The 23,094-nt window shown below is 38.9% G+C and overlaps 1 protein-coding gene across 6 annotated transcripts in view; it reads right to left on the bottom strand.

Moving 5' to 3' along the window:
- The window catches only part of TNRC6C (trinucleotide repeat containing adaptor 6C), a 611,446-nt gene that overhangs the window by 35,250 nt on the left and 553,102 nt on the right, over nt 1-23,094 (bottom strand). For all 6 annotated transcript variants that reach the window (XM_034789728.1, XM_034789729.1, XM_034789732.1 and 3 more), the window contains 5 exons: nt 6,165-6,374; nt 4,554-4,720; nt 3,089-3,169; nt 2,358-2,415; nt 1,871-2,016 (listed from right to left, as the gene is read on the bottom strand). In XM_034789728.1, the coding sequence (XP_034645619.1) occupies nt 1,871-2,016; nt 2,358-2,415; nt 3,089-3,169; nt 4,554-4,720; nt 6,165-6,374 (662 nt within the window). The remainder of the gene's footprint in view (nt 1-1,870; nt 2,017-2,357; nt 2,416-3,088; nt 3,170-4,553; nt 4,721-6,164; nt 6,375-23,094) is intronic.

Here is a 23,094-nt window from a genome sequence, read left to right as displayed (position 1 = left end):
CGTCTGTTAGTCTATATGGTGCCACAGGACTCTTTGTCGCTTTATGCTGCATAATGTGCCTCTCTCTCTCTAGTAATGATATAACTGCTCAATGTGTTATCTTAGAAAAGAAAGGGTTAATTGACACATAAGTGTACAACATTTGTGTGTGGGTAAATGGAAAGAATCTTTCACTTAACATGTTCATTAAGGCATGCCACAAACTGACTGATAATAGTTAAGAATGGGTGATGAATTGTAAAGCAAGGGCAAGAGGATAGTAAGAAAGATGAGCCATGGGAGACAGAGAAAATTATCAATTAGGTCTGGTCTAAGGACGGATGGTAGAATAGATGCTGATACAATAGTGGACTTCGGGAGAATACATTCACTTGGAGGAAAACTGCAATCAGACTAGATTGATTTTAGTAATAGTAATAATTTTTAGCAATATTAATGTAAGGTGTTTCTCTGTTTAAATATAGTAACTTGTTCTATACTTTTCCTTCTTCCTGAATAGAAACTTCAGCTAAATGTTTGTGTTGCAAAGTGCAAAGTAAAAGTAGCAGAAATTATCTACAATGGTGGTCACTAAAAAGTTAATATTTAGCAATTATAGCTTGGTATCTGAGATACCAAATTTATGTTCTATTTAAAACGTAGGAAAATAATTGTGGCATCTCAAAAAAAAGCTGTGGGGTAACTGCATATTAATGATGACCACTGTAGGAAAGAATTTAATGTAGAGAGGAGGGAAACTGAATGCTTCAGGGGATTGGTAATATAAACACCTTTTCATGTGTAAAGCACTAGTTTTAAGCTACCCCAAATTGATAAGAGACCAAAGTCATTATCATCAGATGAATAGCCTAAATAAAATGAACTGGTTTCAGTGCAGTTCCTAGTTGGTACCGATTTTCAACATTATTCAAGAAACAAACGGGAGAGGAATCTCAGAATCTCAACTATCCTTTTCTCTCTTAGTAATTCCTCCAGAGGGGTATTGAGATACATTGGTGGGTCACTGCGGGGAGGTTAACAGTGCAAATGCTTGTGTTGTACCTCTTCTGTAACTGAAGAAAGCATTTCAACCTACAGTATAGTCAATCTGTCCCTTTCCACAAGTTGATGGCTGCTCCACAGAGCCAAGAGCACAGGTATGTGGTAGGTGCAGTCCACGGAGTTCCTGACAGCTGTATCTTCAGCAGTAGGAGGGAGACCCTGGCACACATCTATCTCTGCTCCAGTGCACCAGGTTGCTTCCCCACTTCTGGCTCCTCAGAACTTTGTGCTGAAGTTCTCACACCCTTTTCCCACAGCCTTTCCTGACCATGGCCTCATGAAGACACGACAGCCTCGACTAGACAACCTCCTCCTGGCATTGGCCAGGATGGCCATATCTCAGGTTAGGAGCAGAAAGCTTGACAGGGAGGTTCTCTGTGACTGTGCAGATTATTTTCAGTCCCTACTTGTCTCATGTATCTAAGCACAGCTTCGCGTGGCATCCACTAACTCCTTGGACTGCTTCACAGAGCAGTGAGCACTGACTGGCAGACTGCTTGGTATCGACATCCAGTTCCCTCATTTTATATCTATAACCTGCATTCCTGTTCCTGGTTTTTTGTTTTGATTAGTTTCCCACCCTCCTATACCATGAAATTAATGATTCCTCAGTTCTTGTGGCCCTTCCCTTGAATGAGGGGCAGGCCTTTAGTACTAAGTGGGTTCCTCTCACCTTTGCAAAATTTACAAAAGGAAAAAAAAAGATGGACAAGACACATCTATACCTCTTTTCTTCATTTTGTTTGTAGTGCTCTCCAGACTACAGTTCTTCCCACACCCTGCATTGTCACTACTGATTTATAAATCACACTCATACTTTTGAACTTACCTTGTCGAGGAAGGTGGGGCGGTCCATGGAAGACTCTTTGGAGATTGATGGTGGGCGGCAGCCAAGGGGTTTGGTGACCATTCCATTATAGTCGGTCACTCCCATTCCACGCTTGTCCATTTCCACCTTCTTTTCCAGCAGAGCACCTGCATAGAAGGATGGAAGCAAAAAAGGGGCTGGTGATGCAAGGGGAAACTGAGTCTGCAAAAACTTCTGAAACCAAAAACAACAACCCTAGTGTCAGTTATACACCTATTACAATTAATATTAATTTTAAGTAGAAAACTAAAATACACGGTCTTTGAAAGCATTACAAATTACACTCTGGGGTTCGGCATAGAAAATAGTCACAAAAGTGTACGTGTTTTCTTAAAATGCTCTTTAGGAACAGAGAAGCTAATTTAACTGGAACAGATCAAACTTCATAATCATGTATCCATCTACTGAAGTGCCTTTTATGAAAGGTATTGGTTAGAAAGACACTTACTCATGGCCTGATCGAGATTCATATTGTTGCTCTTCAAGGCCTCTTCTGCTGGCTCTCTCTGCAAACAATAATGTGGGTTTGGTTATATTGTGTTTCAAGCAAGAACACATTTACAGGACTCCAAACCAAATGGGAAATTTCAAGATTTTCTTCAATACTGCGGTAACACTGACATGTATTAACTGAATCAGATTACGTTTATACATAACTTTTTTGCTTTTGCCAATTATGGCATGCTTCCCAGAAAGATCTGGCCTGTCTCACTGGGCAAAATGTATGTTATTCTCTATAAAGTTAAATTATATTCTTTTTATAACTGAATTTGTAACCTTATGCAATGGATAACTTTAAAAATACCACCACACACACCTGACTAACCCCCCCCCCCAACTACATAATACTCCCTATTTCATTTGTTTAATAGGGTAATGGGGAAGACAATGAAGACTATTAACAAGTTCAAAGTAAAACCCAAGATTAAAAAAGCTACAAACAAAAGTTCTATAGGTTTCATCAAAGTTAAGCATGTCAGTATCTACACTCAAGGGGTATTTTACTTGCTCTTTCGAGGTTTCACAAACTATACTAGAGTAAATGGCCAAATATAGTTAAAACAACTGATTTCCCATTTAGGAAACATTTTTGTATCTGCAAACAGAAAGGTCAAAAATATACACTACAAGCTACAAAAACCAAGCTATAGAAAATACTAGAATATGAATGTTACTCACTGGGAAGCCCATGTCTGTGAGCTGTTTTATCAGACGGTTCATGATCCAGGCCTCATCTTGCTTACTAGATGTCTTCATGCCCTAGGTAAACAAATGGGAAAGACCATTAATCATCTATTTTTCATATTTATAGCAATGAGATGCAGCAAAATCTATGGCAGGTTTCCCTTATTAATACTGTATGTTGCTTCAGGGTATATTCATATGTATATTTATAACACATTCATGAAACCTACAAAACAGAATAGAATTACACTCCTCTTCTTCCCAGAGGGCACAGAGCAAATTTTACCTCACCTGATCAGGTGTTGTAAAGAACTACTTGCTATCTGCCTGATACGCTGGATACTGCAAATAACTAATCCTTTCTCTGAACAGCATTATTCATTTCAATTATCAGCAGGAAAACAAAATAAAGTCACTCAAATTTTGACATAGTACAAGTTTCCTCAAAATACCCAACAAACTGAATTTGCAAACTTAATCTGTCAAAGTCCATTCAATCCATTGGCTGCATTGAAAAGATTGAAATAGATATCTTTAGTAGAGCTCTGGGCAACTTCTCCACTTCAAGACCCTGAAGTGCAACTCCCTGAATTACAGAGGAACAAATATTAAGGTGTGGGATAGTAATATAAAAAATGTAATACTGGATCAAACCAGTGGTCCATCTAGTATAACTGACAATTACAGAATAAGCTGCTCACAAGCAAAGCTAACTCTGCAAATCAGAGGCTGGTTCATGTCCTAAAATCTAAGGGTTTATATTTCTTGTAATATAAAAATTCCTAAATGTAACTGTGGAGGTTCTCTTGTTTGAGTTTCAAATTGGTTAAATTTCGCTCTGTTCCCATATCAGTTCAGGCAACAAAATTATACATTCTCCTTTCAGATATAGGAGACAAAATAGATACTTTTTTTGCTTATGAATTAAGCTGGACCATTTCTTAAGAGAGCAACATTTGTTTTTTCCACTGCAAATGAAAATGTTTAAGAGGTCACCAGTATGATTTTTTTGTTAATATATAAAAAGATCTTCATAATACATAGATGTTCATGAAACTGGTGAGAAACAAAAACAATCAGAAACATCGGACACCACTCTAAAAGTAAAAGACATTTTTGTAGCCTTCCATCCACCGGGCCCACCCCCTTGGGAATATTCTACATGTTAAGACATCCTAGACACACCTACAACAGATTAGCTAAAGTGTATTCAAGGGAACAATATTTTGTTGTCTATCATTTAATATTTAATAGGACTACTTTTACTTTAGTTGCCAGCACAAGTGTATATAAATCCATTTCCTACAGTACTGTACTCATTTTCACCACTCATGATGAGACAGACTTTCATTCAAACTCAGAGTATTAATCTTACAGAAAGCATGTGTAACATTCAGTGCTAGAAATGCTGCACTCTAACCCTACTGATTTCTACAATCCATCCTTATCACTGTCCTACCTTTTGAAGTCCTTTCTTTGGGGCATTCCCCCATGAATTACAGGAGGAGTTACTCTCTTGTGAAGCAGTATTATTCCACATATCTCCTTCTTCATCTTCCCACTGACTAGTACTGAGGTTCACTTCATCCCCACCACTGCCCCAGCCTTCTTGCATAGATTTAGAAGCTGGGGGGGAAGGAAACATTTCTGTTAATTTTCTCTAGACTTTAAATCCTTTAGTTTATATGCACATCCATCCTATCTTCATTATCTTAGCATCTGAACATTTTACAGAATTACACAGGTGCAACATATAGTTTAATCAATATTAATCTTTTGTTCCCATCCCTGAAGCTGGAGGGAAGGGACAAAATATTTTTATTATTACTGTGGGAAAACTGTGAAGAGCGGAAACTTGCTTATACTCTGAAGGAGGTGAAATTTGGTGGTCAATTCAATCTCTTGAGGAACAGGGCTCCAAAGCCATGCAGCCATTAAAAATATATAATCTCCTGATCTCACGATTCTTACCCTTTTAGTTGACAATTTCTGTTATTCCTAATGAACAGAGATTATAGTTGCTGAGACAGAAGCAGATCCGGAAGTGGCCTGAACCAAACATATCAAGCTCTCTGAGGATTAGGACATGAACATGGAATTTGGCGGTAGTAAATGAGTTGCAAATAGATGTGTAAGGAGAACTGGGATGATCTACTTCCAATTGTCCTGCCCTGTGATGCTCAAAAGGTGGAATGTCACATTTTGAACCCCCTATAGATTTTCCAGGGCTGTCAATTTCTTCTATGTACAACATGTTGCAGTAGTAGAGCTTAGAAGTTACAAATAAAAAGCTCACCACAGCCAAACTGGCATTCTACAAGATAAGGTGCCACCTTGAGGCCAACTGTAGATGAAAGAATGTGCATTTGACAGCCGATGCTACTTGGGAATCTAATAGCAGTAAACGATCCAGGACTGACTTGAGGATATGAACGGTTTTGATGGTTGAAGGGTATATTCCCTCTCCCACTCATTCAGTTTAAGATGTTTCAGACTGTTAGTTCTTAAGTACAATCCTCTTCCTACCAACATCACTTGGGTCTTGACTGAGTTTAGCTGCTTTTCATCCAGGTAATGACCTCAATTACACACTTGGGGATAGGACTGTTAGCATCTGAGGAAGAACAGAACTGGGTGTCATCTGTGTAATGTAGGCATTTGACGTCTTGGTGTCTTGCGATTTCCCTTTTCTGTATCTTTTGCTGTTTATACAGAGTTGCTTCCAGGATACACATATATACATACAATAAGCAATGTATTTAAATCCGACAGTCCAGTAAACAAACTTGATTTTCTAAAATGTTCTAAATGGGACAAAGTTAGTGCACACACCAAAAGAATTGAGATAGTTTACTGAGTTGAGAAAGTGGAAGTTATATATTGATATCACCTTGTCCTTGTTTAAAATGATGCTATTATATTCTCCAAACTAAAAACAATTTAAAATGCAAAAAAAAGGGTATGGAAGAGCAAACATGAGTGAAAAATATACAAAAGTACAGATGCTGTTTACCACATTTTCCACCCTACTTCCCAATGCCATCACAATAACAGCAGTGTGAGAGTTCACCTGGCTTGCACAGTGCTGGGGCAGCAGCTGGAGCATTCGCTCTTCCGTAGGTCCCTGCTGACTCGGCAGAATTATCTCCCCACCCTGTACCACTGCTGGGGGGTTTCCCCCATGCTGAAGTGCCATTATCAACTGCAGCAGAAGGGGATGAAGGCTCTCCCCAAGAAGATTCAGTCTTTGCGTGGACAGTAGGCATTTCTCCCCAGCCTGCTGAAACAAGAAAGATAAAACAAACAGTTAGTCCCAAAGGAAAAAAAATGGAAAACAGTGAACCTTTCTGAATAAATTTCCAGCTACATCTATCGTTGAGAGCAAAAAGCAACGGGTAGACACAATGGCTTGAATTAAGCATGTAAAAATCAATTTGACTTACTCTAAAATTTCTTTTTCTTAATTGAACTTCATGATATGCATCTGTCAAGATGGAAAAATATTTTCTACCAACTGCATAAAGGCAGATGTTCAAGCTTATCCATACTGCTATACAAATGTACCTCAACTCTGATATGGAGAAACCACTCCCTTTCTCAGATGAATCATCTCCTTAAATGTGCCTCTTCAGATCATATAAACCTGTCTCAAATGGCAAATTAAGTGGTTTTGTATCATACACCATGCTATTAGGAGGCTGTAAGATCACTGAAAATATCAGGAGGAATCTCAACTAGAGTTGAACCCAGAGGTGCAATTCTTAACCAAATAATTTTAAGCTATTTTTAGTCCTCTTAACCATTTGAAGATGGTCACACTTCCTTTCTTGTGCTCTAGAAAATAAAATACTGTATTTGCCTGAGTGGCCACCTTTAATGTGGTTATATATTTCATAAGCATTCCAAAAAGTTTTTTATTATGGGGTTGCAGGAAAGTGTGTTTCCCTCATATTCCCTCCATCACTGAGGCCCTGTGCTGTAACAAACATCCTTCCACACCAGGACTAGATGGGACTGCAACAACCAACTATGGCTACACCAAAACCAGTTGAAGGGATTGCTGATACAAGGTACTATTTCCCAACCAAAGTGGTTTTTGTATTAGTATCTTAATGTCTTTCAAGAGATTACTTGGTAAGTCACTGTAGCTTGGCTTCAGTGCAATGTTTTTAGCCAAGTCCATCTCCTTCTGATTTTACCACTTAGGATGAATCTACCAGGAATTATGGCATAGCTCTTGGGACCAACAGAAAAAAAAGAGTGGGATATAGTACAAGGGAAAGGTTCCATTTAAAGTTGTAATTACCGCCAAATTAGGTCTTCTTAAGTCTGTTACACTACAGAAAGCTTTTCCTGGTGGAAAAGTTACTCATTCCATTTTTTGTTGTATGCTCATTTCAGTGTACTTGAGTGTTAGCAATTAAGTAACCAACTTTGTCTAGAAAGCAAAACAAGATGTAGACAAACATAGCACCTACAGATTCTCTTGGAGAACTGAATTGTTTGGGCAAGTTTCCCAAAAGATATGAGTGAAATATTTTTTATTAGAGATGGACTTCAAGTCAAAGTAAAGCATACACACTGGGTATTTATAACAGGCAGTATATTACTGGGGAACTGAAAGACAATGTTATCTTACACAGAACTGAAACTGTAGTACATTTTCTAAAGCTGGGGTTCTCTAATTTTTTTTTGCTGCGCCCCCCTTTGAAAATTTTTCAGGCTGTGAAGAGTTTCACCCCACACAAATACTCTTGGTACTGGTCATAGCTTTCGCAGTATCAGTGCAGATTCCTACAGAGCTGCTGCTCTCTGGCCACCCAGCACTGAAGGCAAGGAAAAAGGACGAGCAAAGAAAAAATCACAGATATTTGTTCATTTAAAAAATCTGTCCATACGGAAATAGGAGGACCACTAAAAGAGGTCATGTCCAGGGAAACCCAGGCGTATGGTAACCCTATTTTTGTGATCTTGTGACAACCCCCCACAAGAGCCTTGCGGCCCCCTTTTGAACTCCCAGTGTGAGAAATATTGTTCTAAAGTAATCACAAAATAATTAGATCACATGCAAGCACAAAGTTCAAAAAGTACAGCACAGTTCAATATTTGAGCATAAGCGTAAAAAACCCACTATGAACAGGCTGCCACCCAATCCAATACCCAAGGCTAGTATTGTTATAATTGACGTTATACATCACTTCTGCTGCAGCACGGATTCCTTCTGGGAACAGAAGCTTGTGGGGGTGATGCTAATGGTCCTCTCCCTACTCCAAAAGTAGGAAGATTGTGGTGAAAGCACCTGGAGCAGCACACTCCCTTACCTTAGATAGAGCAGAATCCATCTGTTTAACAGGTATCAGTCATTTCTGACCATCCTTAATTCCCTTCTACTGTATAAAAAGGGTCTTTTCTCACTCAGATTAGCTTACATTTAAGCAAGGTCAGAAGAGTATTATCTGATTTGATTATATTTTTTTTTTCCTTTTTCTTCAATAGAGAAAAACTCCAGCAAGTCCTGATATTTTAAAGAACTATTTCCCCTGCCAGAAGATGAAGCCTCTTGGCAAATCACAAGATATTTGATTTCATTTGCTCTACCTCTTTAAGCAGCAGGTAAAATGATTAAGAACAGGTGCCATTTTAACAAGGAGCTCTACATTTGCAAGTAATCCCTATGGTCATTTCTGAGGGAACAATCAGTCTAACTCTGTAACCATGGAGGTGACACTGTGAGGTCAAATTCCATGCTGCTGCCGCCATGTACCCATAACTTGCACTAATGCTTCAGTCTTGGTGTGGCTAAGCCACAGGCAGCATACTTCAATTCACCAGTAATCTGGCAACTGGCCAACACACAGCAAAAAGTTTGTTCACTTTTAGATATCTGGATGACTGTATTGCACTTAATGCTGAGATAAACTATATACACATTTAACTTTAATATATAAATCTCCTTCCTTAGCAGCAAGCTCTTCACTCTAACTCCAATATTTTTTACAATAATCGCCATGTTATTCTTGACACAAACACTGATTTCATGAAAAGAACAGGAGTACTTGTGGCACCTTAGAGACTAACAAATTTTAATTTTCTGTACAAGTTTTTTCATGAGGTTGATGGATTTCCACTCCATACAGCTAAATGCAGTGCCTTGCATAATGACAGGTTTCAGAGTAGCAGCCGTGTTCGTCTGTATCCGCAAAAAGAACAGGAGTACTTGTGGCACCTTAGAGACTAACAAATTTATTTATTTATTGTTCCATAAACATCATTTCTAAATTTGCATTACCATAAGAAGGGATGATTGTCAAATTATTTTCATGGAATTCGTAACAGATTTTCATTTTTCAAACAAACTCACTGAGTACTTAGTAGTACCAGAATGTATCCAGGTGCTCCCTTAGGAGCTGTTTTCATGTTAGATTTTTAACGGGAAACAAGAGAAATTTTTAATCAAACCTCTTCATGACTTATCTAAAATTTTTATTTAAGCTTGCTTTTGGTGACAGTGGGTCAAACCCATTTAAAAAGATTTAAATTTCATTATTTCAAAATCTTCCTTCCTCTGTTCAGGAGACATCCCTACCAGACAGGAGCATGTATTCTGTTTTACATATATGTTGGCATAATGAAAGAGATCAACTATTCACAAACAAATGAAGTAGGAAAACTTGAAACGCATCTGAAGTCCCAACCAGAAAACAGTGCATCTACAGTATTATAATCTTTGCCTGTGCATGCACAGCCCATGCTGAAAATTATAACTAGTTCAACCCCAAAATTTAGCCTCAGCACATGAATGCTAGAATTTCAATAAAGGGTATTAGTTATTAATAGGGTGTCAAGCGATTAAAAAAATTAATCATGATTAATTGTACGATTAAAAAATTGTGAATAATCGCACTGTTAATAATAGAATACCATTTATTTAAATATTTTGGGATGTCTTCTACATTTTCAAATATATTGATTTCAATTGCAACACAGAATACACAATGTACAGTGCTCACTTTATATTTATTTTTGATTACAAATATTTGCACTGTAAACTTACAAATGTAGAATTATGTACAAACCTCCCCCTGCATTCAAAAAATAAAACAATCTAAAACTTTAGAGACTACAAGTCCAATCAGTCCTACTACTTGTTCAGCCAATCGCTCAGACAAGCAAGTTTGCTTACATTTGCAGAAGATAATGCTTCCTGCTTACATTTGCAATGCACTGTTGTAGCAAGCGTTGCAAGATATTTACATGCCAGATGCACTAAAGATTCATATGTCCATTGATGCTTCAACCACCATTACAAAGGACATGCGTCTAATGTTGATGACGGGTACTGCTTGATAACGATCCAAAGCAGTACGGACCGGTGCATATTCATTTTCATCATCTGATTCAAATGCCACCAGCAGAAGGTTGATTTTCTTTTTTTTGGTGGTTTGGTCTCTAGTTTCTGCATCAAAGTGTTGCTCTTTTAAGACTTCTGAAAGCATGCGCCGCACCTCATCCCTCTCAGATTTTAGAAGGCACTTCAGATTCTTAAATCTTGGGTCGAGTGCTGTAGCTATCTTTAGAAATTTCACATTGGTATCTTCTTTGCATTTTGTCAAATTTGCAGTGAAAGCGTTCTTAAAATGAACAACATGTGCTGGGTCATCATCCGAGATTGCTATAACATGAAATATATAGCAGAATGCGGGTAAAACAGAGCAGGAGACATACAATTCTCCCCCAACGAGTTCAGTTACAAATTTAATTAATGCATTATTTTTTTAAGAGCGTCATCAGCATGGAAGCATGTCCTCTGGAACGATGGCTGAAGCATATGACTCTTTAGCGTATCTGGCACATAAATATCTTGCGATGCCAGCTACAACAGTGCCATGTGAATGCCTGTTCTCACTTTCAGGTGACATTGTAATTAAGAAGTAAGCAGCATTATCTCCCGTTAAATGTGAACAAACTTGTTTCTCTTAGTGATTGGCTGAACACGAAGTAGGACCGAGTGGACTTGGAGGCTCTAACGTTTTACATTGTTTTGTTTTTGAGTGTAGTTAGGTAACAAAAAAACCCTACATTTGTAAGTGGCATTTTCATGATAAAGAAACTTCACTACAGTGAATTGAAAAATACAATTTCTTTTATCATTTTACAGTGCAAATATTTGTAATAAAAATACTATAAAGTGAGCACTGTATGCTCTGTAGTTTGTGTTGTAATTGAAATTGATATATTTGAAAATGTAGAAAAACATCCAAAAATATGTAATGAATTTCAATTGGTATTCTATTGTTTAATAGTACGATTAATTGTGATTAATATTTGAAATTGTGATTAATTTTTTTGAGTTAATTGCGTGAGCTAACTGCGATTAATGGACAGACCTACTTAAGTAAAAAATCCAAGGCAGTTCTCTTCTTGCTCTTTACAATAACTAAATTCAATAATATTGACTAATAACCACAGATTGTATATAATGTATGAGTCATTTTGATTTAAGTGCTCTAAGTGTGTTAAGCATAATATAATGTAAATCATTAACAATAACAATGGAGTTAGCCCTTACTAAAATATTACTTGTAATTACATAAAAACAAAATCCATTTGATACAAGTTTTCAAAGCTGTTTTAACAGATGAGATTAAATGCAGGAAATTAGCAGAGTAGATAAAATTATAGGTGGTGTGGAAAACTCTACAATAGCTTGGGTGCTGCTAAAGATTAACCCCCAGAAAAACTGCAGACAATCTTGGTAATTTAAACAGAACAGCTATGAATATTTGTAATTTTTTCATTTTTACTTTCTTCCAAGCTAAGTATAAAATTTTGTTAATGCCGTTACAAAGCTCTGTGCCAACATTTATGACTGTACGCAACTGCTCTGCGTTAGGGACTTAAAAAGATGGGAGAAGATTCCATTATCAACCTACCGATGCAAATTATGTTATAGAGCTGGACCAAGTGTCTGCTTACCCAGTATTCAGAGGGAAAGTTCCTCTTTTTATTTGTTCTGGGGTTCAAAAATAAGATGAAATGATTCATACCTGTGGCACATCTGTGTGGAATCTTAGTTCAACGAAACTCTGTTTTCCGTGCCAAACTTTTCTCTGCCTGCCCAGTCCAAGAAGCTTTCCTATTGGTAGGGGTATTGCTTTCCACTACTACTTTAAATTTCATAATGGAAGCAGCTTATAAAATGAGCTAGAATGGTTTGGATGGAAATTATTTAAAGTGCTTTTAAAACCTCTCCAATCTGTCTTTTGGAAGGCTTTGGGAAAGACAATCTCTATAACAGCTTAAACTATTCAAATCACTTTGTTGGTTTTCTACAGTTCTGCTTATAGAAAATTTATGTTTTTACATTTTTCTTTACAGAGACAGAGGGAGAGAGACAGACACAGATATAAAGTGTCCTGAGAAAATATCTCCATGGTTTTAGGCAAACACAGATGTTTTTAAAACAGAAATAAAGTCCATAAAAGGGCTTTCTCCATGGCAAGAAAGTATTTATTTAACACTGACATTTCCAGCTACTATTTTAATGCTGTAGACCAGTATTATCAATACACACAGTGACCCTATTAAAAAAATATCTTGGGAACAATAGCAGGGTTTGTTTACAGAAAGATAAAGCATAATCAACATTGGGTCTCAGCCAATAGGAAATCCAGCCCTGGATAATCAAGAGAAAATGAAATGTTTACCAAACTGTGCCAGAAGGCAGTTATTTCCCCTTAAAATCACTCTATAGGCATTTGATACGTTATTTTTCCTCAGATTTATTTTATTCACTGCAAAGAAGAGATACTGGATCTGAAAACAAGCAAACAAAAATCAAGAGGCCTCATATAAGTTAAAAAGAAGCAGATTGCGTTCTAGAACAATGAGATCGCCTTATAAAATTGGCTGGTAACAAAACAACCACTAGTCAATCTGTCACTAGACAGTCTAATAGTACTGTGAAATAATTAAGCTATATGTGGCTATAAACTGTTAACTTATTAAGTATCTGCTGATAATATTACTGGCTAATATAACAGCTTATAATAATGGATTTAATCACAGACAGACTGAATCAAAATGACAAAGACAGATTCCATAGTTAACACCAAAATTATTTTCCACAGCAAATTCTCCAAATAAGCCAGGTATCACCAGGACCCACATGCTAGAGGCTTGTGTGTACACTCTGAAGAATTTAAAGTTTTTGTATATTAGTATCTTAATAATCAGAGCCTCAATACTGATATAGCTTTCATATCTGCTCTCCTATGACACACCTAGGAGTACAGTGGAGAGTAATCCATCAATTCTATATTTTCTACCTCACATATTACATACTGATGTTGGATCAATACATCGCCCTACTTGAATCGCAAGATGATTGTCCAAAAATTGCAGCTGCGTTGCTGATAAACCATGGAAAATTGCAGAAAAGTAATAATAGAGCTTATTATTTGTAGTAATAAGATCCATTATTACTTTTCCATGATTTTCTGCTGTTGGCCACACGGAGCTGAGAGCAGGGGCTCCTGCTGTCAGCCACCTGGGGCTCAGAGCAGCAGCTCGGGTCTGACAGTGCACGGCAGGGCTCCTGCTGTCAAAATTGTGATGGAAGCCTAATATTGCAGGATCTGCAATTTCTGCAAAGTCGTGAATTAAGTAGGGCCTTAATTATAAATGATATTTAAATTGCCACTGTGAGGTAACAGTGCAGAAGTACAAAGGAACCAGTGAGGACTGCAAACCTTTGCAAGACAGGTATCTCAAAGTTCAGATACTTATTCAAACCCTGTCAGCTCCCCAAAAATCCTCACGCACACAATTATCTCCCTATACTTGTCTTTGAGAGGGAAAGCCTGGTTGCTGCAACTCTGCCAATCTCACTCAATCTGATGCGATTGGGGATACAGCAGGCCCACTCCCTGGACTCTGTAGGAGAAGCTGAAGTTCTTCCAGCATCTTTGAAGAACATGCTCCTCTTCTTCTACACAACAGCACCCTCCCCTCTCTCTATCCCATTCTCCATATGGGAGGAACGGATGCTACTGATAAGAATTATGCATCTATAATTTAGATTACACTTTACAGACTAGACAAATCAGAACTACTGCCATCTGCTTGCTTCTTCTGGTTGATATGCCAGTGTTTTGATAAGAAGCTCATTGGGAAGCATACAGGTATGAGCAAATTTATCGTGTTATGTATGTCATTTTATTTTTGACAATATAAAAGAGAAAGTCCTCAGAGTATCTTGATCAAAACTGTATCACCACCTGCTTCCAGGTCCTGTGTACAAAGATATTTTAAATGTTCTGGGGATGAGCCACTGCACAGCAATATTTTAACTTGTGATCCACTGTGAGCCTAATGGACATAAAGCACTATGCTAGAAACCTGGAAGGGATTGTTTGCTGCAGTACATGACTCTGGAATAGCTAACTAATGCTGCAGTGCCCAAGCTATACTTTACATAACAAACATGATACTGCCAGAAATTGTAATTGTACATGAATCTTTCGGCAAATGAATTGGCTCAGTAGTCTAAGGGTGAAATCTGAAATACCTCTAGACTCCTTGGAACCAGAAGTTCAAATTCTGGTAGGATCAACTCTACCCTTTATCATGCAAAATCAAAACAGTTCCATTCACTATTTTGTGCAGATTTTTTGGATCAGAACTTAATAACTGGCTCTACCTAGATATTAAAGATCCAATGGAACTTTTTCCACAAGAGTATATGTTTGACCTGTTGTGAACAAAATTGCTTTTTCCCCCCAGAGTCACAATGTGCGGGCTGCCTGTTTACCATACATCCATGCCACAGGAGTGGAATAGAATAGGTAAATTCTAGGCAGAACTGGCAGCATTTTCTATAGTCAGTATTGCCTAATCTTCCCATTGTAACTTGTTACAGTTGCTTATAACTTTGCCAAAGGTTAGCCGTTTGGGCTGAAACTGTCTATATTTGTTTTCTGCCTCAGGCTGAATTTGTTGGGAAAATTTCAGTAAAAAGATTAGGAAAAAATAGGTAATATTAAAAAACTGCCCAACTATTTCTTTGAAAAGCTCTGGCGCTTCTGGATTTGGACCACAAAGTTGAAGTTTAGCACAGATGCCTCTTGTTGTCCCCAGGAAAATTCACCCAGATTTGTCAGACTTAGAGGCCTTTGAAAACTGTCATTTACATATGCTCTGTAGAGGCTGTTTATATACTTACTATTAAAATCTCTAAACGTTCCATCTGCACTGAGCATGCCCCAATCCTACTAAAGTTTGCTATGCCAATTTCACTAAGTATGGTCCCAAGCTCCATGGGAGGTTGCTACACAGTGGGCATGGAGCTTGTGCTCTGAACATAGATGAAGACAGGACAAGACAATGTGTTGTTATTTGTATTTCTGTAGCGCCTAGGAACCCTAGTCATGGAGATTTAGCCTCAGATCTTGTACGTACTGGTGTTAATTCTGTACCTTTAACAACTCTTATTACTGAGCAAAGCCTCATACAACATCTGTAAAAGTTGTTAGCGTAAGAGAGGTTGCCCCTCACTTACCCCATAACTTGGAATAAAATGCAGTCTTTAATGGCAGATATACTTCTTGGGCTCCTGAAGGAGCTCCATGCCTTTCAGAATGAATGTTCCAAAGCTACATGTATGGGTGTGCTGTCTTTTACCACTAGACCACATGTTCTTCCTGATCTATTACTAGAACCCAAGATTCCCGATTCCCAACATTGCTCTGCTGTCTAGCAAACAACATAAACAACTGGCAAACCGTGTGTCACATCCCTCTTCTAGTGGTTGGTCTACACAGAGGATAACTGCCCACTACTGTTACCAGTTACTGCAAGTGATATGCTGTGGATCTAAAGGTCCTAGGTTCAAACCGTGCAGATCTTGTGCAGGGTTGGTATGGTTCCATGCAATGGAATATCTGTTGTCTCAGTTTTGGGTTTTTTAAAACTAAGAAAATGCATACAAAAGATTACATTAAAAGGCCTTTAAGATGGCAAAGTTCAGTACTACTTCTTACTGTATGTGCAATGTGCCTGAGTGGCGCCAAATTTGGTCCGCTGGTTGGATCATTAGCTTCCCCAGTATGGGCCAGGTACTGACAGGGAGTGCAACTCAGAGCCCTTTAAAACTTTTCTTATAGCAATTTTATATTAACTAAAAATTTACCTGCTGAAGGAAACTTTAATGTTGATCTGTCCCCTTTGTCGTCTGTTTGCTCCAGCACACTTGATTGTATTATAAGTTTAAAGAGAATCTCCCATACTATTTATTGAGCCTGTGGCACTCTATGTCAGGATTCATCAATGAGATGTGCTAATGCATTTTTTGCATTAATCAGCAAAGCAAACAGGGGTCTTGGTGGTTCCCATGGTTAGCAATCTGTAAGAATTTACTTTGTACAAGACATGTTGCTAATTGCAATATTGAAATTTTGATGGAATGTGGAAAAGTTGGTTTTAATATTTAGTGATTCGTACTCTACGAGAGACCACACAATCAAAAGTCTAAGAGAAACTGTCAAGAGGCAAGAAATGTATATTTAATTTGCCTTCAAAATACGTTAAAAATGCACCGGATGTGTATTATGCCATTTTAACACTTACTAAAACTATGGACCAAGCACAGGATTCCCCTCTCGTCCTCCCTTCTCCACCAATGGTAAAAAAATCAATTAGACATACTGCACACTAAGGGTGAAAACCTACACTCCTTATAAATGGGCTATAGCAGAGGATCAACTCAGAAATACAGGGTCAGAATCCTCTCTTTCTAAACTGGTGACATAGTATAGTATGCTCAAGCAAGAGGGTTGTGGCCACCATTCCATATGTGAGGTTATGGTCTGATCTCATGATATTTTAGTGCTAGAGTCAATATCTGTGTCCTATTGTAAAATTATAGTAACTCTCCTGATCTGGCCAGCCCCACGCCCTCCATATTGTAAGAGAAAAAAATTACATGAAGATTCTTGGTCCAATATAATGAAAATGCGCCAAGTTCAATTGAGGTTGAGAGAGTCTATGTAGAGTTTGAGATATTAATCTTAAATGACAGCCCTAAAGATGATCCTCAATGGTTTGCTTTATCAGGATATTTTTTTAAAAATTGCTTTTTGGGAAAGAAAATGTTAAATGCTCTTCTGGGTTATTGTTTTCATTCTGTTCAATGTAGCTTTGACACTTCAATTGCCATCTTTTTCTTTATTTGCTTAGAAAGACACACACTTAGTGGAGAAACTAGGATAGAAAATGTCCATTCATCTTCATCATATGCTTTTACACCTCAATAGAAAATTAGTCATGTAGCAAAAAAGAAAAGTTGTTAGAGTAAAAAGAATTTAAAAAATAAAAAGGGATTTTTCTTCTTTATCCTAGATTTTCCATGAAGGAAAACATGGCCAAATGACTCTGGTGCAACTAATAAAATGGGCCCCATTTGAAAATAATTACGTAAACTTTTTACTTTTAAGTAAGGCATTACCAGAACTCCCTATTCTAAAGCGAGAGAATACCTGCTATAGCATTACTCTCTTACCATTTTCCACGAAGTGACAGGTAACTTCTTAAGGGCACCTACTTCCTGTGTGGTTTTATATATTTACTGTGTGAGAGTTTTTATATTATAAGATCAACGTACTCAGCATGAGCTAAAGAGACTCACAGGTGCCTCCATAGAGGTTGAGACGCCCACCCAATATCTCCTGTAGAATATAGATAGTTCCAGGCCACAGAACATACCAGTACCACAAGACCTGCACATTATTCAAACCTAGGGTGACCATATTTCCCTATGCTGAATAGGGAACACCTGGTAAAATTACTCGTATTCAAGCAAGGTCAACGTCAATCAAACAGAAATATGCAGTATAAATATTCAAATTAATATCAAGCTGACTGAGCCCCTGTTAAAAAGAAATACTGCCTAGTTGGATTCTTTTAGTTCACCTTCTTATCTTTAAGGCTTTAGGGTTCACACGGGGAAAGGTGACAGACAGACAGTGTTTCGGCACTGTGCAGGAGGGAAGGAATGGGAGCTGCTTCCAGCCGCAAGGGAGGAGGAGCGGGGGGAAGGGATGACTTGGCCCGTGTCTTTGCAGAGTTCATCTCTTCTATCACCCTCCCCTATGGCTGGAAGCAGCTTGTCCCTTGTTGCCTGCAGAATATCAAAAGGCAGCTAACACCTCCAGGCTGCTGCTGGCCACTGATATAACCCAGCCACTTCCTATCCCCTCGCTACAGTGCGGGCAGGAAGGGGATAAGCCCTAAGGATGCATTGTGCATCAGGGCCCAGGGAACCTGACTGCAGGGGCTTCAGTGACCCTGGCCAAAGAGGTGCCTCAGCAGGGGAGGGTGCCTATGGAACAGACCAGCCCTGCACTCCCTGGGGGCAGGACCCAGGTACAGGGGAAGAGGGTGCTAAGCCCCTGCCCGGGGGGCTGCTGTGAAGCCTACAGGATCAGGGCACGAACAGGCTGGAAGTTGCTTCCCCCCGCCACTCAAGAGCTTAGCTGAGGGGCGAAGAGGCTCCCGGGCCAGCGCTATGTGGGGCTTTGGCACACAGGGCTCAGTTCCTCCTGGCCCGTGTCCGAGAGTTTTAGGCTTTCCCAGGGCTCCAGCCCAGCCAGAGGCAGTGTGGGAAGGAAGGAGCCTGCCAGCCAGGCTGTTGGTGAGCTGAGCACTCCGACCAGGGGCTGGTTCTCTACACAGCACTGGGAGCAGGACGTGCCTCATCGGGGGGGCGATGTGGAGGAGCAACGGGGCTGGGGAGGGGAGGGGGAAAACAGGGAGAGGACAGCGAGAGGAGAGCACTTAAAGGGCCAATGGATGGTTAGAGGTAACACATAAGCTGCCATCGCCTGGCACCTGTCCACACTCACCAGCCACTGCAGCACACAGCCATTGCCAGCTGGAAATGGAATGGGGGGCAGGGCCCTGCTGGCCAAGAGCCAGCACGCAGCGGGGACTGCGCTGACAGACCAGCAAGGGGAGTGGCCAGCCCTGCACACTACAGCTTTGCCCTGCCACCAGCCTTGCACAACCCACCCCCATCGTTGGCCACTGGAACCCCCCACTCACCGCTGGTGGGCGGGTGGCTGGCGACCAGGAGTCCGGCCAGCAGCAGGACCCACCAGTACTGGTGGGGGGAGACAAAAAATACAGGACAATTTTTTAAAGAAAATCGGGGCACCTGGAGGAGGGCTTAAAATACAGGAATGTCCATTTAAAAACAGGACATCTGGTCACCCTATTCAAATCCTGCTCTGAAGACAGAATTATTGATTTCCTTATGGGCTTTTCTATGGCACTCGTCATTATCATATCTGAGTGCTCCACAAACAATAATTCATCTTCACAAAATCCCTGAAGTGAAGGGGCTGTATTATCCCCATTTTATATGTGGGGAGAACAGGCACAGAGAGGTTAAGGGCAAAAGCATCCACTAATGTTGGGTGCCCTAATCCAAGCATCAAGGACCTTATTTTTCAGAGTTTTTAGCATTTTATATCACCTTATTTATTTAAGCACAGCTCCCACTGACTTCAGTGGTGAGTAGTTGTGAATACCCAGCATTAGAGAAAATCAGACCCCCGGGTCTCAAGTTTGGCACCTAGAAAATGAGGTTTAGGATCACATAGGAATAATGTAGCACAGACAGGGATAGAATCCAGGCCTGCAGGGCAGCATTAAACTCTCTAACCCATGAGACCTCCGTTTCTCTTCCTGCATCTCCTACTACATTCACTACATAATTTCCAATTTCTGCAACAAAGTAGGGATTCAACAGATAATAGCCTTCTTTATTACACAAACCTGATTCATCCCCAGAGAAGCTCCCTCCTGTGTACATGATCACATAATTAAAGACTGCATCATAAGAAGGCCCAATTATAGCTGCACAGGCAACCCCCATAATTGTGGCAATTCCTAACTTTTGAGTGTTTGACTTTACAACCTTTTAACACTGTTCTGTGTGTGATACACACAGACACCCACACACAGATGTTTATTCATAACATTGTTGCACAAATTTCAGAATCAATTTTTAAAGCTATAATTCTATTCCTTTCACAACATATACCAATATATAAATATTTTGGATTTTGTTTTATTTCACTATCTCAGCATTTTTAATGAACATTCATGCACATTTTTCGATATTGTCATTTGTACCTAATTCTATGGTTTCTAGGTTGGATTTTTCAAAAATGATCATTAGAAGTCATATGGTATAAGCAAATAAATTTAGAAAACAAAAACATCTGTAATAGTGCTTGTCCACCTGAAGAGGAAACAGCGTATAGTAATACCTTTTATTGAAAGGTAATTTTCAAATTCTGAGAGACTTAAAAGAATAAGTTTTCCTGTGCAAGGTATCGAATTATTTGAATAGTGTGAATAGCACATAATTTAAAATGTATAGTTTCACAATTGTGGATATGATCTACTAAAATCAGTATTAGTGTAAAGTAATAATTACTTTAACACTGCCAGAAAGATTAAAAAATCTGAAGCGACAACTTCATGTGCAAGGTACTATGATTAAAATGTTTTGCAAGTCCTTTGTTTTGTCATCCATTTAGCCCCTTGAAAATATTTTCTTTCTAGAGTATAGATCAATTTAATTAAAATAGACATCCTCAACTTTTAAAAATACTTTAATCAGTGACTGGAAGCTAAAGCCAAACAAATTTAAAATGGAAATAAGGCACACATTTTTAACAGTGAGCGAGATTAACCTACCAAAAGAAATGGTAGATCCTTTATCTCTTAATGTCCTCAAATCAAAGCTGGATGCTCCCTTTCTGGAAAATATGCTTTAGCCAAACACAAGTTATTGGGCTCTATACAAAGATAACTGGGACAAAGTTAAGGACCTGTGATAGACAGGAAGTCAGACTAGATGATCTAATGGTTTCTTCTGGCCTTAAACTCTACGATGCTATGAACAATGTGTATGGAAATAGTTTTATACCAAAATTACAATAAATATGTATTGTTTCAGAACACCAGGTAGAGGAAAATGAAGGAGATGCAGAGGCAGAAAAAGCCACAACTGGACAGAAGGAGCATCTGGAATATGTCAGTGTTAGTCATGACCAACTTAAGAGGCACCAAGAACTCAGCAGCAGGAAAAGAAAATGGCAAATCTATCTGGAACTTGAACAAAACAACCTTATAGGTGGGAACTCAAAGAGAAAATAAGTAGCATTAGCTTGGACAGCTTTCCAGGTCAAGACAAAACTGGACGGAAGAATTTCAGGTAACATTGCTAGGACTGATTAGTTTTGTGATATCTGGAATCATCATATGGAACATTATTTCCAATGCATTGTCTTTCAGGTTTCTGGTAACTTGTATTTAAAGAAAGAACAGGAGTACTTGTGGCACCTTAGAGAAACAAATTTATTAGAGCATAAGCTTTCGTGGGCTACTGCCCACTTCTTTGGATGCATCCGAAGAAGTGGGCAGTAGCCCACAAAAGCTTATGCTCTAATAAATTTGTTAGTCTCTAAGGTGCCACAAGTACTCCTGTTCTTTTTGCGGATACAGACTAACACGGCTGCTACTCTGAAACCTTGTATTTAAAAGATGACCTATATTTTTCATTGCTATTCCTTGCAGCTTGCCCCTATATAGGAAAGCTGTATATTTCTTTCCTCCTGAAATGACTCAACCTAAAAACTTGAGTTTGGACTAAAACAGACGTTTACAGATGCTTTCCTAGTCACCCTGAAGATAAAAGTTTTTAACCAATGTACCTTTGTGGGAGTGACATATAAGTGCAAGGATGCTTGTTATCCCAGTGCAGAAGAGGATATCCTCCCTGTACATGTCAATGAATAGAATTAGTAGAAACAGCAGCAGTCCAGACTTGAATAATAGACACCATTGAAAAATATGTCTTTTGGCAGGAAGTATAGCCAGAAGAACAGAAACAGATGTACAGTGTCTGAAAATGGACATTGAAGGCTGGAAGACAGAAACATAGGGAAACAAATAGAACAGGGAAAAGAAAAAGCAGAATCATAAAAACGTAGGCCTGGAAGGGACCGCAAAAGGTTACCTCGTACAGTCCCCTGCACTGAGACAGGACTAAGTATTATCTTTTAGACCACCCCTAGCAGGTGTTTGTCTAACCTGTTCTTTAAAACCTCCAACGATGGAGATTCCACAACCTCCCTAGGCAATTTGTTCCAGTGCCTATAGTTAAGAAGTTTTTCCTAATGTCTAACCTAAATCTCCCTTGTAGCAATTTAAGCCCTCTACTCCTTGTCCTGTCCTCAGTGGTTAAGGAGAACAATTTATCACCCTCCTCTTTACATACATTTGCAGACTGTTATGTTCCGTCTCAGTCTTCTCTTCTCCAGACAAAACCAAACCAATTTTTTTCCATCTTACCCTCAAAGGTCATGTTTTCTAGACATTTAATCATTTTTATTGTTCTCTTCTGTACTTTCTCCAATTTGTCCACATCTTTCCAAAAATGTGGTGCCCAGAACTGGAAACAGTACTCCAATCGAGGCCTTATCAGTGTTGAGTGGAAGAAGTACTTCTCGTGTTTTGCTTGCAACACTCCTGCTAAGACATCCCAGAATGATGTTTGCTTTTTTTGCAACAATATTGACTCAGTTTGTGATCCACTATCATCTCCAGAACCTTTTCTGCAGTACTCCTTCCTAGGCAGTCATTTCCAATTTTGTATTTGTGCAATTGATTATTCCTTTCCAAATGAAGAACTTTGCATTTGTCCATATTGAATTTCATCCTAACCATTTCAGACCATTTCTTCAATTTTTCAAGATCATTTTGAATTCTAATCCTGTCCTCCAAAATGCTTGCAACCCCTCCCAGTGTGGCACTGTCCAGAAACTTTGTAAGGGTACTCTCTATGCCATTATCCAAATCATATATGAAGATATTGAACAGAACCAGATACAGAACAGATCCATACAGGATCCCACTTGATATGCCCTTCC

The sequence above is a fragment of the Trachemys scripta genome, chromosome 14 (genome assembly GCF_013100865.1).
Source record: "Trachemys scripta elegans isolate TJP31775 chromosome 14, CAS_Tse_1.0, whole genome shotgun sequence".
In the NCBI taxonomy this organism is placed as follows: Eukaryota; Metazoa; Chordata; order Testudines; family Emydidae; genus Trachemys; species Trachemys scripta.
Note: the sequence above shows the minus strand (reverse complement) of the source record. Positions and strands in the feature narration are given on the sequence as shown.